Source organism: Carcharodon carcharias, chromosome 2, assembly GCF_017639515.1.
Source record: "Carcharodon carcharias isolate sCarCar2 chromosome 2, sCarCar2.pri, whole genome shotgun sequence".
Lineage (NCBI taxonomy): Eukaryota > Metazoa > Chordata > Chondrichthyes > Lamniformes > Lamnidae > Carcharodon > Carcharodon carcharias.
Genome location: NC_054468.1, coordinates 31,319,361 through 31,338,830, shown reverse-complemented (window position 1 = coordinate 31,338,830; position 19,470 = coordinate 31,319,361). Strand labels below are relative to the sequence as shown.

Here is a 19,470-nt window from a genome sequence, read left to right as displayed (position 1 = left end):
TGTTTGGTGAACCATCCTCTAGACTGTTTGAGTAAGAATGGCCTTTTGATACCAATTAAGGCCAAATTCAGAGCAATCCTTGTGTATGTGCTTGTTATAAAGCTGTGGGTTGAGACTGTCCAATCTTAATTCACATGGGACCCTTGCAGCCCATAAACAAAGGAAGCTTTTCATCTTTTAGTAAAGCTTTAAATGGAATCCAGTTTCCAAAGGCGGAAGTGTTTAATTAATGCAGCATTTACATCTCCCTCAGAACTGATAAGCATGAAGTGGCAAATTGTAACTATAATTCACAAATGATATTACAGTTAAAACTATTGGAATCATATTTAGATGACCCTAGGTCTGAAAAGTAATAATGCAACTTAATATTTAATTTTCATTTCTGAAGAAGTCATATTGGCCTCAAAGCATTTGCTCTGTTTCTATGTCCACAGATGCTGCCAGACCTGCTGAGTTTTTCCAGCACTCTCTGTCCTTATTTTAATTTTCTATTTACTGTGCTGAAAAAATCTTTTTAATTACTAAATAGTTCCTCCTGGGGGTTTTGTTTAAATAATGTGATTATCTTCCTCTGTAGGAGTCAGTATCCTTTGGTGTAAACATTTTTCAGGGCAGAATCAGCACTGAACAAGTTTTCCCCTACCCATCAGGTGAGCAGATTAATACAATGGGAAAGAAAGTATGTTAATGAATTCCTTTTTAATTATTCCCCAAATGTATAAACTTGTACAGATACCCAAGAGACCCTGGCACATATGTATGCTCTGAAAATTGCCAGTCACACTATTTTGAGATGGTGGGAGCTGAAGTATTTATTTGGCACTTGGGGCTCAATTTAACAATTATTAAAGCTCCCTCAGGTGCCCCTACCCCTCCCTCTGTAAAAAGGTGGCTCTCAGAATTATACTCAAAAATCCAGCTAAGGCCTAACCAGTGATTTGTAAAGGTTTAGTATTACTTCCTTATTTTTGTATTCAGTGCCCCATTGGCAAAGCTAAGTATCCAAGTGCTTTCTTAAACAGCTTATCAGTTTGTCTTCAAAGAATTGTGGTTAAGCACTCCTAGATCCCTCCGTTCCTCACTCCCTTCAAAATACTACTGTTTAGAATATACTGCCCCGCCATGTTGTTTCTCCCAAGATGCAACACTTTGTGCTTATCCACATTAAATTGCATCTGTCATGTCCAGTCTGTTTATGTTCTCCATTTGGTATTACAGAACTTGAGTACTGCTGAAAAAGAGACACGTCAAAGCTTTTCACCTTGCACTCATCGGGACACTTCACAAGAATACCAATATAAGATGAAAAGCTTCGACATATCTTTTTTTTCAGCAATACTCAAGTTCTCTTGAAGTCTGCTACTATCTTGCTTACTATTTACTCCATTGTCAAATTTTATATCATTTGTAAACTTTACAATCCTACTCCCCTATACCCAAGTTCAAGTCATTTATAAATAGCAACAAAAGCAATGGCCCTAATGTCCACCTTTGGGAGACCCCATTGCATACTTCTCTCCAATCAGAAAAGCATTCATTCAGAACAATTCTCTGCCTCCTATCCCATAGCCTTTTACATATCCAAGTTACCACTAATCTCTCGAATATCATGTGCTTCTATTCTCTGACTAAGTCTCTTCCGTAGTACTTTATCTTTTGGAAGATCATGGGGGCAAAATTTGATCACCTCTGAAAATGGGCGCAGAAATTATGGCGCATGATTAACCTGTTCCTTCTGAAGCAAGCAGCATGCAAACTTTGGACTGCCTGCTAATTTAAATGGTATAAGTGTTCAGTCCGGCGCTAATCACATGCTGGGTGGCAGTGTGCTTCAGCAGAAAGCCCAAGTTTGTTCAGGGCTAGCATTGTTCAAAGTTAGCCTGTACTTCTTAAAGGGGAAGGGCACCTCTGGCTGGTGATGGTTCTGGGAGTTTCTGGAAAAGGCATTCTGAGGAGGAAGAACATTGGCTAATGCTGCAACAGGACAGGGACTGTGCCCAATGTTCTTGGATGCAGCACTGGAGTTTTTGGTGTGGAAGATGGACAGAAGGAGAGATGTACTCTCCAGGGGGCTATAAGACCCTGTAGACAAAATCTGAGAAGGCAACGGGAGTCAATAGACATCATGGTCAATGCAAGCATTATAGCCCCAAGAACCTGGATGCAATGCTACAAGAGGTTCCACCTGAATGATTAACATCAGTGAATTTGCCTCAAAATGCCAAATCCTTACAACTGAATCACAAACCTCAGACACTGCTCAATTCATCATTCCCCCCCTCTCTCACCTACCAACAATCACTATCCATCAGAATCCATATCTTACATTCATAGTGTTATGAACCACCCTCAGATGAGATTCCCCGAAGTTGTTGATCCAGACAAGACCTCTCAATTTGTCACTGTCTGGCTGGGACACCCCCAAATTGTTGTCAAGTTCTGTCGAAGGGTCATGAGGACTCGAAACGTCAACTCTTTTCTTCTCCGCCGATGCTGCCAGACCTGCTGAGTTTTTCCAGGTAATTCTGTTTTTGTTTTTGTTTCCCAAATTGTTATACCCCAGGTGTGGAGGGATGAACTGGCTCCCTGTCTTTATTCAGCTCCCCCCTTTTGTTGGTCGCAACAAGCTTTAATCTAAAAAGGATCCCTTTCGCAGATACCTTTTTCCCAGACCCAATTGTTCTGGTTTTAAAGGGGCCAATTTGATCAGTCTTTCTTGAGTTAAAGGTAAGAGTAAGTTTATTAACTATTAAAGGCAAGAAAGCATAAAACATGTGCACATATGGTTATATAGGTTAAGAGTAAGAATATAGCTTGAAGTAAGTGAATATACGAGGTCAGAATACCTGTAAAATAATGATTTGCAGGGGTGCTGTATGTGGCTGTTACTTCTGAGTCAAACTTTCAGCTCTTGCTCTCTCAGAACACCCCACAGACAGACACCAGGGCAGCTTTTCAGCTCACTTTTAACCTCTTCTTTGTATATTCCAAGTGGAAAGCGAGTTCACAAATCTGTCTGGGCATTTCTCACAGAGTTTCTTGATGAGATAATGCTCATCTCCCATTATGTCCCTTTGTCTCTACCAGAGAAAGCAATTAGTTTCTGGATGTCTTTAGAAGTACCTGGCAACAGGGCGGGGTTCCATTGTCTTTTAGGGAGTCACCCTGCAGCATTCCAGCCAATGGCTATGTGCATTTTAAAAACTCAGGTCTTATTTTTAAAGTCCAATAACTCCAGATGCGATTTGGTGTTTTTCCTTCATTATCATGACAATAGCTTCACCTCATCCTTACATAATCAATAACACCATGGAGAAACCTGAAATCATGTTGAGCCTCATGCTCACTCTGCCTGCTTCTATTTGGCAGGAGGGATGCTAATTTATTCAGCTACCTTTGCACATGACACCTCAGTGACCTCCCTTACAATAATGAACGGCAAACTGAGATATGTTGCAAATCCTGTCTGCTTCAACCCAGAATGAGCCTGACATATAAAAATACATGGCAGCAATACTTTCACAGCCACTGACAATGCCATCCTTGCCCTGCTCTGAGGCTGTGGTACCCACTGAAAATTTCAGCGAACACCTCTTGTTGAAGTGGAGATGTCTAACAGGCTGGCTGGGATTTTCCAATCCCATCGTGGAGGGACTCGCCCTGGGAGATTTGGTGGGCCAGCCAAAAGTGCATAGGCTTTCGGACAGGGCTGGAAAATCCCACCCATTGTTTCTCACTGCAGTTGAGGTAGGAGAATCATTCCCTGAGACACTGGGTGGATATGACCTCCTGTTGAGAACCCTTGTCCGCTTCCTCTCCCTACCTCTTAGAGCAACCTGTCCTGATCTGTGTCACCTCTGCTCATTCTCCCTGTCATGTTGCAGGCCAAGTGGGATATGAACATTTGCACCCATGTCTGAGATCAAGTGGTCTTAGTAGAAGTCAGGACAAATTCCTTCAACCAGTACCACACCACTTCATGTAGATTCCAGCAACACTAAATAAGATTACAAACCTCCAAGCACTCCTAGTAACTTATTAACAACTAATGGAAATCAATCAGCAACTAACCGGAAAGAAGTCGATGATCCCTTTAGGTAGCTTTGGTGGGGGTGCTCCCTTCTGCTAGACGTCAAATTAATGTTGCACCCTGAATGATGTCAGGATCTACCTCCTTCCGGCACATGCTCCCTTTGGCCATGCTAATGCCCTCACCAAAATGGCATCTGGGGCATCCAGCACCAGAAGTGACTGCATGTACCGTGAATCCCATTTGGATCCAAAGCGGAATTCATAGTGCCAAAAGTACGGGTACTATGCATCCAAATTTTGCAGTGTATATATATTTATACATCTACTGTAGCACCTTCATTACCCATCTCTGTTACTTTATCAAAGAACTCGGAGGTTAGTCAGACTCAGCTTGCTTTTGACAAATCCATGTTGGTTGTTCCTTATTAACCCTTGTTCCCCTAAGACAGAATCAATTTTGTCCTTGTGATCTCCACTAGTTTGCCCACACCGCCATTAGACTGATGTTAGACTCTTTCTTTTTTTTTCTAAAACTTCTCCATTTGTTTTATGAAACTGTCCACTTTGGCAGGAAGAATAGAAAAGCAGAGTATTATTTAAATAGAGAGAGACTACAGAATCCTGCAATATAGAGGAACCTGGTGTCTTTGTACAGGAATCGCAAAATGGTAGCATGCAGCAACAGCAAGTAATTAGGAAGGCAAATGAAATGTTGGCCTTTATTGCGAGGGGGATGGGATATAAAAGTAGGGAAATCTTGCTACAACTGGCTGGGTATTGGTGAGATCACACCTAGAATACTGTGTGCAAATTTAGTCACCTTGCTTAAGAAGGTACATGCATTGGAGACAGTTCAGAGAAGATTCTCTTGGCTGACTGCTGGGATGATGGGCTTGTCTTATGAGGAATGGTTGAGCAGATTGGGCCTATACTCATTGGAGTTTAGAAGAACGAGATGATGAAAAGATTCTGAGGGGGTTTGACAGGTTAAATGCCGAGTGGATGTTATCCCTGGTGGGTGAATCTAGAACACAATTTAAAAATAAGGGGAGGAATTGCTTCTTTTCAGAGGGCCAATAGTGTTTTGAACTCTTTCCCCAACGAGCAATGGAGACTGGGTTACTGAATATATTTAAAGCTGAGTTCAATTTTTGATCTGCAAGGGAGCCAAGAGTTATGGGGGACCGACAGGAAATTAAAATTATGGTCACATTAGATCAGTCATGATCTTATTGACTGGCGGAGCAGCTTTCAGGGCTGAATGGCCTACTCCTGCACCTATTTCTTATGTCCCTTCTGCTTTCAAATGCCCTACCCATCATGTATACTGATTGACAAGAGTGGATAGGACCTGTAGTCAAACCTCTTCTAATTATTTTTTCCAAAAATGTACTTTATTCATAAAAAATTGTAAAATTTATTTTCTTAACAGTTCAAATTGGACATTACTGAAGTGCAATACAATTTAAAGTTATTTCCATACAGCATGTAGCACTGAGGTACCTCAGTACAATTGCAGCTTTACATGATATTAAAATTATGCATTCAATGACAAAAATACCACCTGAGGAGTTTTCCAGCCCCTTGATAAACTATAGTAGATGAACCTTAGACCTTTCCCCATTAAGCCTTTGGCTGCCCCAAACTTTAATGCATCTCTCAGCACCTAGCCCTGGACCTTGGAATGTGCCATTCTGCAACATTAGATTGTAGACTGCCCTTTGCACTGGAAGACCAACAAGTTTCAGGCAGATAAAAGAGCATCTTTCACAGTTGATGGTGCTCCAGCAACAGTGGACCAATTTCTTCAACCAGTACCACACCAATTCATGTAGATTCCAGCAACACTAAACAAGATTACAAACCCTCAAGCACTCCTAGTAACTCATTAACAGCTAGTGGAAAATAATCACCTGAAAGTAACCTGAACTAACCTGAAAGAAGTTGATGGTCCCTTTAGATAGCTTTGGCAGTGATGCCCCCTTCTGTTAGACGTCAAATTAACGTTGCACCCTGAATGATGTCAGGATCTGCCAACTCTGCATACTTCCGGCACATGCTCCCTTTGGCCATGCTGACGCCCTCACCAGAACGGCATCTGGGGCATCCAGCACCAGAAGTGACCGCATGTACTGTGAATCCCATTTTGGATCCAAAACGGAATTCATAGTGTCAAAAGAATGGGTACTCTTCTTCTTTGCAAAGGCACATTCCAGAAGGAGGTGGGTGATGGTCTCTTTCCCATCGCAGTCACCGCGAGGGCAGGTCTCTACCGACGTCAGCCTAAATGCAGCCAAGTGTATGTGTGCATATGTGTTACAGATCACTCAGGGAGGCTGAGTTGCTGTGGCAACATGAACTTTTACATGCATGTTGTTGCATGTTGTAGTCTGGAGCTTTGTTTGATGATGGTAGGAACTTCAACTTTCTTTCCATCGCATGGCTGCACGGGAATCTTTCCTGCCCTTACTGCCTGCCATTGGTCTGTGTTGGATGGATTTGCAGGTTGATACTCAACCTCTTTAGCTGCATTATAAACGGACCATCCTTGGCCATCAAGCCCTGAGGTGAGACTCAAACCTAGAGCTCCTGACTCCAGAGGCTAAACATTGTGCCACAAGAACTCCTTCATGTGTATGAGTAGCCTAGAATAATTTGTTGTCTGTAATTTGCTCTCTTTCACTCTCACTCACATTTACATTTGATCAATGCCTCCAGATTGTGGACTGACAATGTGGATCATGAATGCAAACCCATTGTTTTTAACATAATGACTGGAAACATTATTGTATTTATCACTGTGATCTCTGGAGAGTATTGCATGCGTTTCATAATTACCAATGCTGGTCAGGCAGGCAGGAAACTACTCTTATCTGCATGTTTTGCTGTGTAAAGAAAAAAATTGTTGATGGTTGCAGCTTTCACAAAAACTATCAGGTTGCACAATAAACATTTCAAGTGCAATGGTTGTTCGAATATACTCCTATTGTAAGACAGCTGTTTCATGTGTCTTGCAAGATGCTAATGGCCAAGCTTGCTCTTACAAGCAGCATTCTTCTCACTCTATTTAAAGATATTTTATTTGCAAAAACGTATGCAAACAAGTGCATTGCCTGACATTAGAAATTTTATATTTTTATCCTGTGTTTTGTAGAAATCTTACAATTATGTCAAAAAAATTGTGTTGCATAACATAACAACAGGGACAGTATGTGAACTTACCACATGAGCAAATATAACAACTGTGGCTGTTTCAAGCCCTCTCACATTAAGCAACACTGCTTTCTTATAAAAACCATTTACAGCCCGGTAGCAGCTTATTGTTTTTAAGATTTTTGATTTTGCTCACTCAGGCGTTTTCGATTCCCTTGCTCACTCTTTTCATCTCAGTAATATCACAGAATCACAGAACTGTTCTGGTTTAGAAGGAGGCCATTCAGCCCATCATTTCTGCACTGGCTCTCTGAGCATTTTAATTTAGGGTCGAACCTTACACATGTTGGGCGGGCAGGGTGGGAGCAGGTGGGGGCAGGTGCAGAGCCGATCGGCGCCTGCGATCGCCTGCACGCCGCCATTTTACGTGGGCAGGCCAATGAAGGCCCGCCCAACGTAACGCGCGGCTGGTACCTGTGCGGGCGGGGGGGAGATGGGAGAGTCGGGGCCTGCGCTCTTTTGCGCACGTGCGTGAAAGAGTGCAGCAATCTTCCTGAGGCACGGAGCTGTCTCAGGGAGATTAAGTAGATAATAAAAGTTTTTAAATAATAAAGTAAAAATTTATTTAAACATGTCCCCATATGTGACAGTGTTACATGAGCTTGGATATGTTTGTGAAGTTGACAAATAGCCTTCAGGAAACCTCATCCCACCCGTGGAAAAGGTTTCCTAGAAAACGCGAAGGCCGCTTGGGCTCTTCGCCTGCCTGCCAACCTTAAGCTTTGTTAATAACGTCAATTGCTTTCTTAATGACCTTAATAGGGTGTTGACAGTTTGGCGAATGCGCAGCCGCCTCCGGCGCCCACCCGCTGAAAGCAATACCAAAATGACGCGCGATGATGTCGGGATGCACGCCTGATGTCATCACGCGTCATTTTATGCGTCAGCGTGTTGGGCCCGCCCCCACAAGCCGACGGCAATATTCTGCTCTTAGTGCCAGTCTCCTGCCTTTTCCCCGCAATCCTGCATGTTGTTTCTATTTAACTAATCATCCAAAGCCCTCTTGAATGCCTCAATTGAACTCACCCTCACCACATTCCACAGCGCGTTCCAAACCGCAACTACTCGCTGTGTGAAAAAGTTGTTTCTCACCTCACATCTGCTTCTTTTGGAAAACACTTTAAAACTGGGCCCTCTGGTTCTTGATCCGTTTACGAGCGGGAACAGTTTCTCCCTATCTACGCTGTCCAGACCCCTCATGATTTTGAACACTTCTATCAAGTCTCCTCTTAGCCTTCTCCACTCCAAGGAAACAGTTCCAGCTTCTCCAATCTTTCTTCATAACTGAAGTGTCTCATCCCTGGAACCATTCTCGTAAACCTCATCTGCACTCTTTCCAATATGTTCACATCCTTCCTATAGTGTGGCACCCAGTACCCTTTAATGGCCCTTTAACCCTTTATAACCCTTTAATTTTACAATCTGGCATGCAAGCTGCAATACTGGATATAAAATGCCTGAATATAGTTTTGGATGCTTCGATTGTGGGTCGAAACATTTTTGTACTTCTTGTGCTGCGTGAAACAATTGGCTCCAGCAAACTTGTGTTTTAGTTTAATAAAAGCAAAATACTGCAGACGCTGGAAATCTGAAATAAAAACAAAGTGCTGGAAACACTCAGCAACTCTGGCAGGCCTGTTCTGAAGAAGAGATATATTCAACCACAAAGCTTAACTCGGTTTCTCTCTCCACAGATGCTGCCAGGTCTGCATTTTGGAATGCTAGATTAAAAAGTAATTCTAACATAAATCACTGGATGCGCTTACTCTGAGACTACTGCAGATGTGTTCAATTGCTATATACACAGACATATAAATATATATATATGCAGGTTCTTAAAATGATGTACTTGTTAATCAGAATTGACATTTGTTACTTTTTATTCATTTGTAGTTTATTGAGCCTGGCAATCATAATACCCTTATGCTGCTTTCAAGTGACATTGGAACAAGCATCTTTTGTTTAGTTTTGTTTGAAATGTATTGTTCTATAATCTGTGATATACAATATATATATATTTACACCCCAGGTTTCATTTGTATTTTAAAAGTAAAACCAGGCAACTTTATGCCTTTCTTCAAATCATGGGTCTGTAAATTATTCTGAGTTTTCATACCGATTAACACAGGGGCATTGCACTCTTGGCTATGACATATTATACTCATGTTTTTAAACTTGATTTTTGATGAACTTTGATCAATGTTGCATGTTCCTGAGGTTCAAGCGTTTAAGGACAGGAAGGTTATGTTTTAGAACCTGTTGGAGATTTGTGTCAATTTGATTTGAGTTGGAGATTGGAGTCAACAGCATTTCAAGCCAAACCAATGCAACTAGCTTGGGAACCAAAGGAACTAAATGATTCCAACAGCCAAATTTCGAATTTGTTTGCGTAGCACAACTAGACTTACATTGCTACCTGCACGGCCCGTGCGGCATTCTCCATTGATATCATTGAAGAATTACCATGGAGCAGCAGTTAATGGCCCATGGTGTTTCCTGACCCTAGGGAATTGTGCTACACAAACCAATTTCTCCCCAAATTTCTCCAATATTCTCCTTCTCTGCCTGGCATCCTCAACCCTGCTTAAACCCAACTCATCCAAAACGCAATCACTCACATTGTATCCCTCACTAAATCCTGCTAGTTTATCACCTCCATTTCACTGGTTTTAATCGTTCTATTGAAAGATCATCATAGTGGCAGGTACCGAATTGTTTTGATTTTTCTTTTAATGATTGTCTATAAATATGTCATGAATTATGATTACTTAATTTATTTGTATCATCATACAAAGTATAAAATAATAAAAGGATAGCACAATTATAATAATTTCAGCCTATAAATAATTACAATACATTTCCAAATGCAGGTCTCCTTAATTTACAGAATAGAAATGAAAGGTCTACTGCAGTCTGCATTTTGTATTAAATTCCATTGGGCAGAATTTTCTGCCTGTTGGGTGGGCGGTGTGGGAGTGGGCACAGGTGGGTGTGGACCCGATCGCCACCTGCGATGGGGTCCGTGCTGCCATTTTATGCAGGCAGGCCAATTAAGGCCCGCCCAGTGTGAACCGTGGCTCCAGAGGGCAGCGGGAGCGGGCAGGCAGTGGCGGGACTGCAATGACTGCCAGGTCCAATGGCCAGGTGAGCTGGCCAGGCAGGAGGGTAGGGCAGGGGGGCACTGTGCCCTTGGTTTCTGACACTTGCCTTGCTGCCCTCCTTGAGGAGGTGGCAGCACGGTGGCAGGTCCTCGTATCCCTGGACGGGAGGAGGAGGCCCCCTCCTCATGACCAAAAGTGCCTGGGAGGAGGTGGTGGAGGTGGTGAGCTCCCGTGAGATGGTGCGATGCACCGGGATCCAGTGTCACAAGTGCTTCAATGACCTGTTGCGCTTGGGAAGGGTGAGTACCATGTTGGTATTGGTCACTTAACCCAGCAGGTCGGCTTTCCCCCCCTGCTGCCCCTCCCACCCCCAAGTCTGAGTGTTTTGAGTCATTAATGGCATGTGCCTTTGGGTGGGCCAGCAGATATTGCCCCTGCCGAGATCACCCTGAGAGGGTGGTGAAGAGATGGATTCTGCCCCCGCAGCATGTGGTACACTGAGGCCCACATTACTGTTTTGGGGGCAACCTGGAGGAACTGCACCTAGGCGCAGTGCTGGAACTCCAGGATATGTCAAAGTCAGGGTGATGACATGCTGGGAGGGGAGCTTCAAGGTGGCGTGGCACCGATCGATCTGCTGTCCTCTGTGCTCCACGTGCTTGCGCCTCCTTGTTATGGAAAGTTGGACCATGTGGTGCCAAATGTGATGTAGGCAGCATTTGGCCAAGGGGGTCGGGGGGGTGGGGGGTGGTTGCGGAGACAGGTCTAGCAACTTTGTGTGAGTGTTCAGCAGCAGTGGGGTGAGGAGGCACTGGAGCCCTGCAATATCCCACTCTGGTTGGGGTGGGCTGTCCACGAAAAGAATCCAGGCACAAGTAGCACTAATCAATGCTCTTCTCTCCTTTTCAGGAGAAGAATACACATAATGCTGCCGAGTGGCTGAGGACTGGCGGAGAGCCGACACAGTTAGCGATTCTCAGCCGCTTCGAGCAGGAGGCCCTAGATTTGGAGAGGCGCCATGTGTCTAGGTCCACCGGTGTCAGTGAGACTGGGGTGCCATGGTCAGGTATGTGTGCTCAGCAGTGAGGTCACCATTGTTGTCCCATCAGCCATGGCAGTGCTGAATGTTCAGTGATTGAAGTTTGCAACATGGCTTGACCATTGCTTATGAAAGGATGGGCGCATAATGATCTGGGGTACGTACAGGGATGAAGATTGACATTGTTTCCATGTTAATTGATCTAATATCTTTGTTCTTGTTTTCAGCATCGGTGGAGTAGGGCCGGGAGGAGGAGCAGCAGAGGCCCCCCCTCACACCTGAGGGCCTTGAAGTCTCTGATCACACCATCTCTGCCAGGCAAGCACCAGTGCAGATACTAGCACCTCAGTGGGAATTAGAACATCGGACAGTGTCCAGCGGTACAGTGGTGAGGGCACCTCACAGTTGCTGGAGGAGCTGGCAGAGACAGAGAGTGCCCATGGTGCCAGCAGTTGCAGGACTGCAGGGGACCAGGTACATGCTCAGTTGGTGGCTGATGATGTGCCTCTGGAGTCGTCCGCGATGCAGCAGGTGCAGGAAATGCAGCCGGGTGTGCGGAAGCATCGGGGGGAGATACATGAGGCGATGCTTGCTTGGTGTCCATGGTGGAGGAGTCTACGTGGACTGTCGCCAAAGCAGTGAGCCTCATGGCCGAGCGCCTTGCGTCCTCCATGGAGAGAGGCTTCTCCAGGAGACCCATCAGGGCTTCTTGGGGCTGCGCTCACCCAGTAAGCTCTCACATCGGCATTGACCTCAGCTGGTCATTGCCAGTATGGGAGATGGTCTGGGCACCAAGTTTCCCAGCTCGGTGCCCATCCATTCAAGGTGAGCAGGGAAGTCCAAAGCGCCCTCATGTCAGTGCAGCAGCTGCCTGTCATCTCTGCGGGCTCCTCTTAGAGCACTCCGGATGAGGGCAGCAGCCCCTCCACCCCTCTGCCAGTGACCATTGCATCTGACGAGGCTGCGATGACTGGGGAGATGCCAGCTGTGGAACTGGCAGCTCCCCCCCGGGCGGGGCCAGCACAGGCTCCACGGGCCAGAGGGCGGCCGCCAAGGTCATTGAGGCCAACAGGGCAGCAGAGTCAGCAGGATGTCTCAGATGCCACTCCCAGTGCGGGGGCAGCACCAAGATGTAGCATCCAGAAGCGTAAACATAAGGCACCTTAGGCACACCACGGGTTTATCACTGGTAGTTTTGTGTTGGCCTGCAATGAGGTCTTTATGAGTTGGTGTGATTTTTAACACCTTTGTCATTTTGTTTTCTTAAGTTTCTTTGGTTATAATATTAAATTCAGACATGTCACCATGGCTGGGGGTGCCTCTTTGCTTCTGCAGATGGATGGTTACCAATAATGTTAGGAGTGATTTGTGGGCCATTCAATTTTATTAACAAGGTCCTTAGTTAATGTTCCTATCCAGGCAGATTTTGCACTTGGGTATCGAGTATGGAACCTGCAGTCCAGGCTTGTCCTAGAGGACCATCTGTGTTGGGCTAGCTGAAGCTTTGTTGGATTAAAACCTCCTGGGCGTCCCTGCCTCCCTGGGGTATGCCCGGGTCAGCGTCTACCCCCTCATCATTTCCCTGTGCATGCTCATCCTCAGACTCACTGCTGGACTCATCGTGTGCAGCCGCAGCCACTGCATCGACAACTCTGTTGTCCACTGCAAACCCCCTTTCCATCGCAAGATTGTGGAGAGCGCAGCATGCAACTACTATCAGCGACACATGATCTAGGGAGTACTAGAGCGCGCCCTCTGAGCGGTCCAGGCATCGGAAGCGCATCTTGAGAAGACCGATGGTTCTCTTCACCACAGCCCATGTGGAGGCGTGGTTCCTATTGTACCGCCGCTCAGCTTCTGTTTCTTGGATGGCAGAAAGGCATAATGAGCCACCTTCTGAGGGGATAGCCCTTGTCACCCAGCAGCCATCCATCAAGCTGGGCTGGAGCACTGAAGAGCCCAGGCACCTGGGAGTGTCTGAGGATGTAAGCGTCGTGGGAGTTGCCTGGGTACCTTGCACAGACTTGTAGAATCAGCATCCTGTGATCACACACTATCTGCACGTTCATGGAGTGGAAGCTCTTCCTGTTGACGAAGGCACCGGGCTCACCTGCTGGCATCTTGATGGCCACATGTGTGCAGTCTATTGCACCCTGGACACGGGGGAAGCCAGCAATGGCCGCAAAGCCTCTGGTTCGCTGTGTCTGGCTTTCCTGGTCCCAATGGAAGTGGATGAAGGTCAATGCACACCTGAACAGAGCGTCTGTAACCTGCTTGACACAAGTGTGGACAGCAGATTGGGAGACACCGCAAAGATCACCCACCGCAGCTGTGACCTTTAGAGCCACAGGCATGGGGTGCCCACCCACCCAATTCACAGAGATCTCAGGCCCAATCATTTGACAGATATATTTGAATGTCTTCCTTGAGAGACACAGCCTTCTTTGACACTTCACCTCAGACATATTGAGGTAGCTGCTTCACCGCCTGTATACCTGGCAGCAGGATAGTGATGTCTTCTGTGGCCCCATCAGCCTTGGACTTCCTGTTGGCCTTGCACCCCTTGTGCTTGTGCCTGACCTCCCAAAGGTGGCTCCCCTGGAAGCTGAATGTGCACTCCTGGCCTCCACCCCCTTCTAGCCCTTCCTTCCTCCTCAGAGGACGTGCCTCCCGTAGACAGTTGAGCTCCCATTCCCAGGCCAAGGGAAAGCTTCCTGAAACTTGCAGGTCCAAAAAAGATCCCTCACTGCAGAGTGCTGATCTGAAGGTTGTGAGTCCAGTGCAAGCAGCTGGGATGTGTTTTGAAGTATTGCAGATCAAACAAGCAAGTATCAGTAACTTTGAAAAATCGATATCTGACAGAGCACACTCACGAACCCACTGACCCCTCTTATCCTGCCCGTGGATGAGGTTTATACAAATGTGTCCTACTCGCCTGCCCATTGCGCCCATGCGCCGACCCGAAGATTGCACAGGTGCCGAAAAATCGCCATTGATTGGCGCCTCAAGGGCCTTAAGTGGCCCGTTAATTAATGGAGGCTGCGCATTGGATATCACCACCCGCCCGCCCAAAGCAGTATCGCGATGGCATGGGGTGGCGTCGAGATGCTCACCCGACATCACCGTGTGTCATTTTACGTGTCGGCGTGCAGGGCCCACCCCCCCCACCAATTGGAAAATTCTGGCCATTGATCATATGTTGTCAGGTTGCGTTCATTGAATTCTCAATTATTTACATGCTATCTATGAGTTTTATAAAGTAGGGAATTGAGCTGTCTTGTAGTCTATACATCCTATGTTTTATTTACAGAATGGTTTTTTCCTCCTTATTTCCATTGCACACTTGCTTTCTTGGGATTGTGACAAGAGATGGTGGCAATGGGAGGTGGGATTCAAGGATTTTTGATCAAAGCCCAGACAGATTTTTTCCTGCCTTTCAGCATATTCTCCACCTCACTGACTTTAACACTTCTGACCTAGGTGGCAGCACTGTCGACTCTGAGACACAAGGTTCCCAGTTCAAGTCCTACTCCAAGGTTTGAGCATGAAAATCATGGGTGGCATTCAGTGTCGTCCTGAAGGTTACTGCACTGTCAGAGGTGCCATCTTTTGAACGAGAAGTTAAATCAAGGCCCAATCTGCCTGCTTGGGTGGATGTAAAAGATCTTCCTCACCCCCTCCCTTCCTTCTTTGTTCCCCTTTTCTCTTTTTCACTCTGACCCTCTTGGCCTTATCCTTCCCGCCAACACTTCTGTAACCCCCCTTATAACTCTACTGCACTCTTCATTCCTCATGCTCTGAACTTCTGTGCATCCTTCCTTTCATTTGTGCCCTCTTGATGGTGGAGTTTTCAGCTACCGTGATCCCACTCTAACCCTTCAAAACCTGCATTCTTTTCATCAATTCTTCAGTACCTTATTAAACTCTTATATCCCCTATGTAGAACATTTTCAGATATGTTTTCAACATTAACTTTATTATGTAACTACAAATTGCTCTTGTAAGTAAAATGACAAACAGAATGTTTGACTGTGCAGGTCTGCACAAGTATTACATGGACTTTACCTGGAACTGGAAAATTTTCAGAATTTATGTCCTGTTACTGCAGGCTCAGTTCTATTTTTCCACAGCTCTGTTCCAGGAAATCATAAATCAGGCAGTCACCAGCCCTATAAAGTTTAAAATATTATAATAAACTCCAATTCAGCTCAGCACTTCATGCCCAGTTGCCTTATACCCGATTCTGCCTTCTCCTATTAGACCTCCACCTACCTAAGGATTGACTTCAACCCTGCTTAAATATAATCCTATGTAACTGCATAACCTTTTACTTACCAATCCCTGATTTTTTGGTGTTTATGACTCTACATGGTATATTTCTGCAGTTTATAAATTTAAAGAAAAAATGTTTTACTTCTGCCATTATATTTGTAAGTTTAGTAAAAAAAACCCTACATTCATAATGCTTCTTTAGGTTGCATCCAAGTGACCTATAACACAGATGCTATGAGATTTTCCTTTACCTTTAATTAATATAACTCCATATAACTCTCAACGGTATACCATGATTGATCCAGATAGGAAAACTTTTCGGGAGACTGCAGGAAACTTTCCAGCAGCTTGGAAGTAGTTTTGAAGTCGAGGGGGGGGGGGGGGGGGGGGGGGGGGGGGTGGGGGGGGCAGGTAAATGGAAACAAAATGTATTAGGCCACTTCCCTGATGCATTCCCATCGCTTCACACAATTCTCTGCCTCAGAGGGCTGTGGATGCTCAATTGTTGAGCACATTCAAGGCTAAGATCTATCGATTTTTGGACACTGTGAATAAAGGGATAAGGGAATAATGTAGGAAGGTGTTGTTGAGCTAGAAGATCAGCATGATCTTATTGATTGAGGGAGCTGGCAAGACAAAAGTTGATAGGTTCTTGAGCATTAAGGGAATTAAGGGATACGGGGATAATGCAGGAAGGTGAAGTTGAGGTAGAAGATCAATTATGATCTTGTGGAATGGCAGAGCAGACTCAAAGAGCCAAATGGCCTACTCCAACTCCTATTTCATTTTATCACACAATATAGTGTGTGTAGAGTTTAGGATCAGCTAAAATATAGGGCATGGAGGATGGAAAGCTGCTCAGGAATGTATGGGAATAGTCAAAGCTGGAGGCGACAAGGTATTGATGAGGGTTTCAGCAGCAGATGAGCTGAAATAGGGGCTGGGGCAGCTGACATTGCAGATATGGAAAATGCAATTTTGTAATGGAGAGGATATGACTTTAGAAGCTCAGCTTGGGGTTCAAGGGGATGCCAACGCTGCAAAAAGTCTATATGAACCTGAAATAGTGGTCAGGCAGAAGGATGGCATCATTGACAAGGAAGGGTACCTATTTCGTGTGGGTGCTGAAGATGGTTTTGCTCTTCCCAATGTTTAGTTGCAGGATATTCCAGCCCAGCCAAGACTAGTTACCAGACAAACAGTGTGACAGTGTAGTGTCAGTAGAGGAAAGGGATCAAGAGAGGCATTGGACTGACAAGTCATCAACTGACATGTAAAAGCTGACCCCATGGGCAGAATTTTATGCTCCCCTGCCGGTGGGTTGGGGGCTAAGTGTAAAATTCCTCGCAAGGACTTCCTGCTTGGTTCCCAACCTCCCTGACCTCTCTGCAATTTTACACTGGAGCGGGCGAGGCCTCCGCTGGGTGGCCTGCCATTGCCTCAGTTGGGGCCCTTAAGTGGCTAATTATTGACCACTTAAGGGCCATTTCCTGCCCAGCCTCAATTTTCAAGCTGATGGAGGAGCTCCCAGGTATGGAGGAAGGCCGAAAATAAGTTGAGTTCAGGCCTTGGGTGGGAAGTGTGGTTGGGGGGTGGGGCCTTCATCAGCAGGCCCCCTTTTATCATCAGGTATCCTCACCACTTTAAAGTCTGGTAACCGCAGGACCTCCCTTCCCGCCCTCCACCGCCGGCCTCTCTGTTGATGCTCCAATCCCCCTCTGCCCACCCTCCAGGCTCCCCCCTACCCAACCTGTTGATGCTCCAAACACCCTCTGCCCACCCTCCAGGCTCCCCCCTACCCAACTCGCCCTGAAACCCCCAAAACTTACCTGTTTCTGGAATCTCAGGACTTCGCCTTTGGGGACTGCTTGCAGTCCCAGTCCTGTTCACTGCAGCTTCTGGTGCTGCACGGTTGAGAGAGCTGCTGGTCAAGCTGACTTGACGCTCGTTGGAGCGTGAAATCGCTGTGGGCCAGGCAGTGTCGGCGGGGATGTGTCCCCTTGTGACTCTTTGAAGAGAAACCACTGCTAATAATGGTCTGGTTATGGTCAGTAATGTAAAATAGAGCCATTGTAGGATTGTTGTGAAAAAAAGCTCACAAAAGCTCCAGCTTGTATTGAGATGCAGAGAAAATATGATTTATATTATTTTTTTAAATTGTGAATTATTCTTTATTTGAGAATTCAATTTAAATACTGATTCCGCATTGTTCTTTCATGCAGTTTTAAGTAGTGAGCAGTCACAGTTTCTCCAGGAGCTAGTGGGCCCAGTCTCCAAGTTTTTCCTGGCAAGTAATGTCATGCACTTTTATCTTCTTTTTGTGACTGTGAATTCAGTGACTGTTCTAGTCACCAAATACAGAAAAATTAGGGTGACGAGAAGCTTGATATAAAATTGTTTTAGCGTCATCCTGTTAGTGTTCAGAAGAAATATTTCATTTAATTTTGTTCATACTGAGGAATTTTACTCATTGAGCTACTGAACCACATTCCGTTTTATTTGATCCCAATTTGTGCCATCTAGCTGATTTCCCCTGATTTCAGTTACCAATGCTCCAGCTGATCTTTGTGCTATTTGGTTAGGGAAATAAAAATCTTCTAAGATTTCCATTGCTAATCCTTTTCTTGAAACTTCTCTTGGAAGTATACATCTATGGACGGTGTGCAAGCGGACTGGCTCTGCTGTGACACCTCCTTGACTGAAACCAGCCAGCACTTGCTGTCAAGGCTCACAAATTTCCCATAGAAAGTAGGCAAGAAACTTACAGGGTATGATGTTGAGGTTTAATTTCTGCATTTTTTGTTCCAGGAAGTCAATAATGCTGGTGCAAATGATAGCCTGGGGAAGGTGGAAGATGAAACCATGGAAGGTTTAAAGGAAATGGGAGCGTTTGGATTGCAAGTTCCTGTTGAACTTGGGGGTTTGGGACTCAGCAATACTCAGGTAATGGCTTCATCTTTGGCTGACCTTTCTTTGTAAATAGATCCAGTCAGACATATCTATAACCAACTTCAACATGTAATGCCACAGAGATGTTTAAATTAAATTCCTACTTTTCTACTTTTTAAAAGGGTCAAAGTAGATACAAATATTTTTGCATTATAATCATATGGCTGTTACCCTCGCTAAAACTTTTAAAAGATTTTAAACAGAAAGTGGAAAGAGAAAAGCCATAATTTAAATTTTAGTTTATAAGCAGACATATTTGAATTGTATGGCTATGTTAATTTAAGAGGCTTGAATTTCCTTGTTTTTCCTGGTAAGATAGGGTGAGATGTGGGTGCATGTTGTTTTCAGGGTCATGAATGATTCCATTATGGGGCAGTTGAAATTCTGGGTCCTCTGATGGGGTTGTTTCCTCCATCCATCCCTGCAGGAGCATACATATGTAAATGAGGTGGAAATGACAGGAGACGGTGGCGTAGTGGTATTATCACCAGACTAATAATCCAGAGATCCAGGGTAATGCTCTGGGATCCTGGGTTTGAATCCCACCATGGCAGATGGTGGAATTTAAATTCAATTAAAAATCTGGAATTAAAAGTCCAATGATGACCATGAAACCATTGTTAATTGTCGTAAAAACCTATCTAGTTCACTAGTTTCTGTTAGGGAAGGAAATCTGCAATCCTTACCTGATCTGGCCTACCTGGCCTACATGTGACTCCAGACCAACAGCAATATGGTTCACTCTGAAATGGCTTGGCAAGCCACTCAGCTCTCAAGGGCCTAGCCAGCCAATGAATAAATAACAAATTCTTGTGAGATGTTGGAATGCCACAACTGTACTTTGTGTAACCTGTATCCAGA

At 45.1% G+C, this 19,470-nt stretch overlaps 1 protein-coding gene across 1 annotated transcript in view; it reads left to right on the top strand.

Annotated features, from left to right (window-relative positions):
* LOC121287173 (very long-chain specific acyl-CoA dehydrogenase, mitochondrial-like) overlaps positions 1-19,470 on the top strand; it is a 78,040-nt gene that overhangs the window by 15,123 nt on the left and 43,447 nt on the right. The window contains exons 2-3 of the mRNA XM_041204794.1: positions 614-653; positions 18,469-18,603. Coding sequence (XP_041060728.1) covers positions 614-653; positions 18,469-18,603 — 175 coding nt within the window. The remainder of the gene's footprint in view (positions 1-613; positions 654-18,468; positions 18,604-19,470) is intronic.